General features: G+C 47.3%; 1 protein-coding gene across 1 annotated transcript; it reads right to left on the bottom strand.

Moving 5' to 3' along the window:
- Positions 1-1208: 1208 nt before the first annotated feature.
- CCR75_009018 (uncharacterized protein) lies at positions 1209-1434 on the bottom strand (the record flags this gene model as incomplete). Its single annotated transcript, XM_067967065.1, has 2 exons — positions 1209-1307; positions 1342-1434. The coding sequence occupies 2 exons, from the start codon at positions 1432-1434 to the stop codon at positions 1209-1211; spliced, it is 192 nt and encodes a 63-aa protein (XP_067819861.1).
- Between the last annotated feature and the right edge of the window lie 5518 nt (positions 1435-6952).

Raw genomic sequence — 6952 nt, 5'->3', positions numbered from 1 at the left:
TTTCAAAAAGGTATCGTCGACGATGGAAGAGGCAATCCGAAGTGCCTGAGTTGAGGAGCAATCCTTTAACAGTGCCTCTGCGACAGCTTAGTTTAAGCCGTCGGCCGAGAGGTCAGTTGCCACTCCCATGGAGTTGGGCAATGCAGACGTTGTCTGTTATAAATGCGGCAAGCGCGGCCATATGATAGCTCGCTGCTATGCCAGGGTCCCTGCGGGGGCGAAGACGCCTAGCAAGAGGACTCCCTTCCCAAAGGGAGATGGCAAGACCAGCGTGCGAGATGCATGAGTTCTGCATCGACCACTGAGGGGTCGGGAAATGCAGGAGCGCAGTAGGGGCAGGATGCCCTACTGACGCGGACCCTGAAGCTACCCCTAAGTTCAGAGTTGTGGAACAAATGGGTAGCATAGTCCCTGAGGTCAAAAATTTCGGACTTCAACCCTGCTGGTCTATAGCGCTCAAGTAAGAGGCTATGACCAGGTGATGACCTTCCTAGTGGATTCGGGTGCATCACAAAATTTTGTAAAACTCGCGGCTTTAAGAAAGAGACCGGCGAAGTTTGAGTCGCTTTGCCAGGATGGCAAGCGAGGAGAGGCGACCGTTCGTTTAGCGAACGGTGCGCTCGCTAAGTCCGAGGGGGGTCAGGTAAAACTCGCCTTCAGTTTTAGTGACTTTTTTGTAAAGAGAAGTTCACAGTGAACGGTATGGAGAGTCCGTATGACCTCATCCTAGACATGCCATGTTTGGCAAAGTACCAACCATGGATAGACTGGCGTACACGCACAGTGGCGAACTCTACGCAGGACACCGGAAAGGATGTGCTCCTGCGAGAGGCTTATGCAACTGGTGTCGTGTCGAAAACAGTTGAGGGTGCGTTGACGGGATGTCAAACGTCACCAGTTCATTCCTAGCTCGTGGAGACTGGGGTTGTGCAAAGAACAACGACAAGAAGTAATGCGTCCGAATGTCCTACGCAAAGCAAAAAGCCTGTGACAGTAGACGGCGAGCTGGCAGGAAGTCATGCGTCGCAATAAACCGGCACAGTTGCCTAGAGCCTGGTGCCGTTGGGAGGGGTGCGTTAGCCTCACAAGGCAGCGGTCACTGCTTCATGACACAGTACTTCGAGCCCGATTNCCGTATCGGCTTCTGTATCGATTATTGTATCGCTCACTGCTGACATACCTGCTTCTATCGTAGCTTCTTGTACCAGTTAATCTCCTGCCATTTCCATCGTCATTGATTTCATCCCGGTCATCGTCATCGTAACCGTCACGAGCATTGTAGCCGTCAGCATCCCCGTCTCGATATACTGCATTGTCGTTTGTTGGATTACGCAAGGCAACTGCCTCGGCCACTTCTGTCGATGCGTCCACAGTGCTCCCAAGCAACGCTACACTTGCAATGCATAGTGCAATAACTGGCTTATTAAACATCATTGTAGTCGTTCTAGCGAGTTGCTTGGTTAGAATGGTTTCAATCGAAAAATGATTTCAAAATATTGCCGTTTAGAAAAACAAGGTTGACGTTCAAAGTGCCAATATATATTATTTAGACAGACTATGTTGTTGCTATCTCGCCACGATGCACATACGGTAGGTATGATTTTCCCGGTCAGATTGCTTACCTGCTCCATGCGCATCTTGGCAACGCAGGCTCTACAAAATGGAATTTGTCAATTGATGTAAGTTTCAAGATCGTAACGCTTTAACATTGTTTTTATGACGAAGTGATAGAAACTGGTAAAAGCTGCGTGTTGACGAACAATAAAGGAGAGATTTTAGGCTTTATACGGAAGCTATAAATAATTATCATCTTTTTCAAAGCAATATGTATATGTAATACGGATCGGATACTTCTTTACCGCGAAAGCATGCATCTGTTCAAGGCCACGTTGCATTTGACTATGAAATACTGGGTGTTTATGCTTGAGTTTTTCTTCATTTATATGCTAAAGCTTACTATCTCTTGCACCTTCCTTGTCCACAACTTTCAATCGGCGCTCTCTAAATTGCAACAACGTAGATGTTATAGTTTGACATAAATAAGAATAAGGAGATAATGCTTGCGCGACCTTTACAAGCAGTCCCTGAGTCCTTATTTGCTTGATAAATTAGGATGAAGCATAGCGGTTTTTTGTCATTAGATACGATTTGGTACATATTTGTCATGAAATAGCAGTATTAACATATTACACGAATACTTTTTTAACGTAGAAGCAGGGGCCGGCATTCTTTGACCCACTTCAATGACTGTCAAATGGACCATTTTTCGATAAACTTTATCTGAAGGTGTTAACTGTTTTATTTGCATTATCTATTCTTGCCGTGTTCTTGCAATGTAATAGACATGGTTTGAGTTCAGGCAAAACCCAAAATTTACCTATATGATTCTATGATCCCCACCTTCCCCACACCGTTTATCTTCCTATTGCGACGGGTGCAATGAATGTACTAATCTGCAGAAATGCCTGCAATGAACATTACAGGCAGCTATTTTCTGAAATGATTATAAAGACAGCCAAGAAGGTGAGCTTTAGAGATATAACTTTTGCTACATTGAATTAATACAATCTTTCTGCAACTCTAAAATACTACGGTCCCTCGGAAGAGATCCGTTGGAAGATAGTTACGCAGAAATCATGAAATGACAACAAAGATGACATGATGACCCAGTCGTCTCCTGTGTCGCTTAATCAGTTATCACAAGAACCTTTCGCATCAGCGTCGCGGCCGCTACGTATTAATCGTAGCTGTTATCATCATTTCGATCAGAGCGGTCATAGCTGTTGTAGCTACGTCGATAGCTGCTACGGTATCGACTATCGCGGTTTGAGTACCCGTCCCCACCGTATCGGCTTCTGTATCGATTATTGTATCGCTCACTGCTGACATACCTGCTTCTATCGTAGCTTCTTGTACCAGTTAATCTCCTGCCATTTCCATCGTCATTGATTTCATCCCGGTCATCGTCATCGTAACCGTCACGAGCATTGTAGCCGTCAGCATCCCCGTCTCGATATACTGCATTGTCGTTTGTTGGATTACGCAAGGCAACTGCCTCGGCCACTTCATGGCACGGGGCGAGAGTACAAGCCTGGCTTGTTTGTCGCTCAAGCGACTGTAAAGGGCTTTGAGAAACCGTGGTCAAATTTGATTGACTCAGGAGCGTCTTGTAACTATGCTCGACGTTTTTTCCTTTAAAAAATCAACAATGCGTTGAGGCGCTTAGAGCGCAAGAAGGTGATATAATCACTGTTCGCTTGGCGACCAGGACTCGTGTCACTGTTCCCAAGGTTCCATTGAACTTAGGTTTAAAGTTTCTGGACTTTGATAGTATGGAACGCTGTCTCGTCCTTGATTTGTATTCGAGATATGATCTTATCCTTGGTATGGCCTGGTTAGATCACCATGAGCCATTGATCGATTGGAGGCCTTAGACCTTAGGCACCACGCACAATGTTCCTAGGAACGTTTAGGTTAGTCATAAAGCCACCTTTGCTAGGCAACAAAAGCGCTATTGGCGCGGATCATTGAAAGAGTCTGTCAGTGTTGTAGACATTGGCATGTCTGAGCTAATAAACTCTAATGTTAAAAGTATTAATTTCTGAGCCCGACTCAGCAGAAGTAAGTGGAACGGCACGTACTCCGTCGAGTGACACTCGTTGTAATAACGATTTACTTAATGCTTAAAGCATCGTTGGCCTAAGGAAGAATAATCAAGAGTGCAATATCCCTGAGATACGTGGAGTGGCACGTCCAAGTCCACCATGTATGGTCAGCCGAGGTGGCATCATACTGAGTATCTGTAGTGACACTGTTGGCGGTTCGCCAGGACCTCAAGGGTGCAATATCCCTGAGATTCGTGGAGTGGCACGTTTAAGACCACCGAGTATGGTCGGCCGAGGTGGCATCATACTGAGCATCTTTAGTGACACTTTTGGCGGTTCGCCAGGACCTCAAGGGTGCAATATCCGTGAGATACGTGGAGTGGCACGTCTAAGACCACCGAGTATGGTCGGCCGAGGTGGCATCATACTGAGTATCTGTAGTGACACTTTTGGCGGTTCGCCAGGACCTTAAGGGTGCAATATCCCTGAGATACGTAAAGTGGCATGTCTAAGTCCACCGAATGTGGTCGGCCGAGGTGGCACCACACTGAGTGTCAATTGCTATAAAAGGGGCCACGTTGGTGGGTCGTCTGCGAAGAACGCCCACTCCACCTCACACTAAGCGCACGCGCCGCGTTAATTCGCCGGCCGCGTCAAATGCCTTAGTCGAAAAGCCGACAGCTACTACTGATATCGCGTTAACAGGGCTAAAGAATCCATTCCACTTTAACAGTGATGATGTTGATCCGTCGCTCATCGTAGTGATGCGGACAACGAGCTCATGAGGAATGATGATGGCGCATTATTGCCCATCAAAAATTCTTTCATGGCTCACAACATGGAGACAGCAGCATTTACGAATGCTGTTCCATCGTCTGCACTGGAAAGGCAGCGACAGGTGATGAGAACGCTGCCTATAAAGGCGCAGCGCTTCTTCGTTGGGTATAACCACAACGTCTTATGCTCAGGCCATAATCCATAATGAATCTGAGATAAAGGATTCGGAGCCTAAAGCTCCGCCGACGACACGTGAACGTGCTCAGTCGGTGTCACAAGCCAGTCGTTTAGAACGTGGCTATGTGACGGGTGGCATTCCAAAGATGCCTCCTTCATCTAAATGGCCTCGTTTAAGCGGGCCAAGAGCGTCGCTCCTAGAGCGCGCTCTTGTAGACGCACATAACTATTATGGCGTCTTTAAATCATGGAGGGATCAGGGAAAATTCTGGCGAAGTTGTTGTTAACCAAAATGGTATGCCTCTGCCTTGGGGAAGCGCTAAGAATTAAAGCTAATTTTTAGTTTTTATAATAACTTTATGAATTTATCAGCCGAACTTCTGAAAATAATTACATGGATTTTTGTCACTTTATTTGCTGGGTGGTTATCAGATAAAATTGGCAGAAGAAAAATCTTTTTGCTTAATCTAGTTTTTATAATAGTTGCCACCCCATTTATTTTCAGGATTTTTGAATCAGCAAGTTTTGGTTACGTTATAATTGGTAAATTTACTTGATCCACGTAAGGAGCAAAAAATCGCTTGGGCATATTTTCCCGATCCCGGTCGTGTTGCGTTCAAATGAAACGCCCGACCAATAAGAGGCGGAATTTCTGCGCCGCATTCAACCACATTCCGATGTGATGAAGCAGCGGTCGCAGCGAATTAATTTCGCCCGTTTGCGTGTGAAAGAAATCATGGGTGGTACTGTACCCCCTGTTTCTTCTCACAACGCTACTTCTGCTAGTCCATTTGAGACTAGCAAAGTGGCCTCATCTGGTGCTCCTTTTCATAGGCAGCCACCAAGCCGGGCACATCAATACGCAGGGTATCGATCGCTTCCCAAGGGTAAAAACTCTTCGGGTAACCTTTCCATTGGACGAGGATCTGATACCCTTGCGTCACGGAGCGGTGGGCTAGCAACCTTCCATCACGGAAGCGTTGATTTCGACCCGCATCCATTAGTGCAGGTGGCGCTCGATAGGAGCGACGATCTCGCCCACCTCCTTAGATTCGTCCGTTCAGTCGCATGCGTTAAGAGCTGCTGAACGACGTATTGCGGATCTCGAGAGTCAAGTCTCACGACTGACCTTGGATCTCGTTGATGTCCGAGCGAAGGCTCGTCAGGGTTATGAACGCCTGAAGACTCGCTTGGACCTTATTGAACGGATAATGCTGAGGGATCCGCGTTACTCGCGTGATGTCCCTCGCTCTCCAAGTTCTGTTCGTGGAGGGAGGAATCGGTCTGATAGCTTTTCGCCTTCACCGCCCCCTCACCCGAACGACGCTCGACTCACAGTCGGCGTCACCATCGGTCTCCTTAGCCAGATGGGGGTATGTGACCTCATTTGGGTCTACATACCGTTTCAGACGACCCACGTAAAATACGGGGTGCGTCTTCATATACGGGGGAAGGGTGAGCCTATAATTTAGGTCTCCAACCTCTTTTACCACAATAAGAGGCTCAATGAAATGCGGCAACAACTTCGTAGTACCTCCAGGTAGTACAGAAATTGCATTTGTCGGTGGTGTAGCAGTACTTAATAGTACTTTTTCACCCACTTTAAAGCGCTCATTATTTTTGCGACCATTTCGGTCCGCATATTCTTTCTGCTTGTCCTGTGCACTTGCCATTGCGTCACGGACTTTTTGTGTGATGGCTAATCGCTCATCCACAAAGCGCTGAGCCTCGCTCACGCTTTTAGCATCAAACTCGCTGATGATACCGCGGAGAGGTCGGTCATAAAGCGTAGTTTCATTGATTACTGCTGAGCTGGCAGGGTTACTAGGGCAAGTTTCTGTCTTAGAGATGATACCCTCATGGGTCATCGTCATATTGACGAAACTATGTACCTCTTTCGCACCGAGCATAGTGAGGGGCCATCCCCCACTAAGACTCGGGCTGCGCACAAACGAGAGTAGCGTCCGAGGATGGCGCAGTCCGTTAATACAAAAAGGTGTCTCACCCGTACTGGCGTGGATACTGTTGTTTATAGCGAACTCCACAACGGCCAATAGCTTGCTCCACTCTTTGGGAGTTGCTATAGTGCGTAAGACATCCGCCACGACCCGATTGAAACATTGTTTTTGGCCATCGGTCTGGGGATGATCTGCGGTCGACATGTGGAGCTTGCTATTTTGCAGCTCGAACACATGTTGCCAAAAACCAGACGTAAAATGTGGATCCCGGTCCGATACTATGGACTCGGGCATCCCGTGTAGTCGGTAAACATGATCCAGGAACAAGAGAGCTGCCTCCTTGCCTGTGATCGATGTCTTACTTGGTGCTAAATGCACCATCTTGCTCAGTCTGTCTACAAAGACGACTAGCCCTGTCCGACCCTTATGATCGGG

This window comes from Bremia lactucae, linkage group LG16 (assembly GCF_004359215.1).
Source record: "Bremia lactucae strain SF5 linkage group LG16, whole genome shotgun sequence".
Classification (NCBI taxonomy): Eukaryota; Oomycota; class Peronosporomycetes; order Peronosporales; family Peronosporaceae; genus Bremia; species Bremia lactucae.
This window is presented reverse-complemented; position numbering and strand designations above follow the sequence as displayed.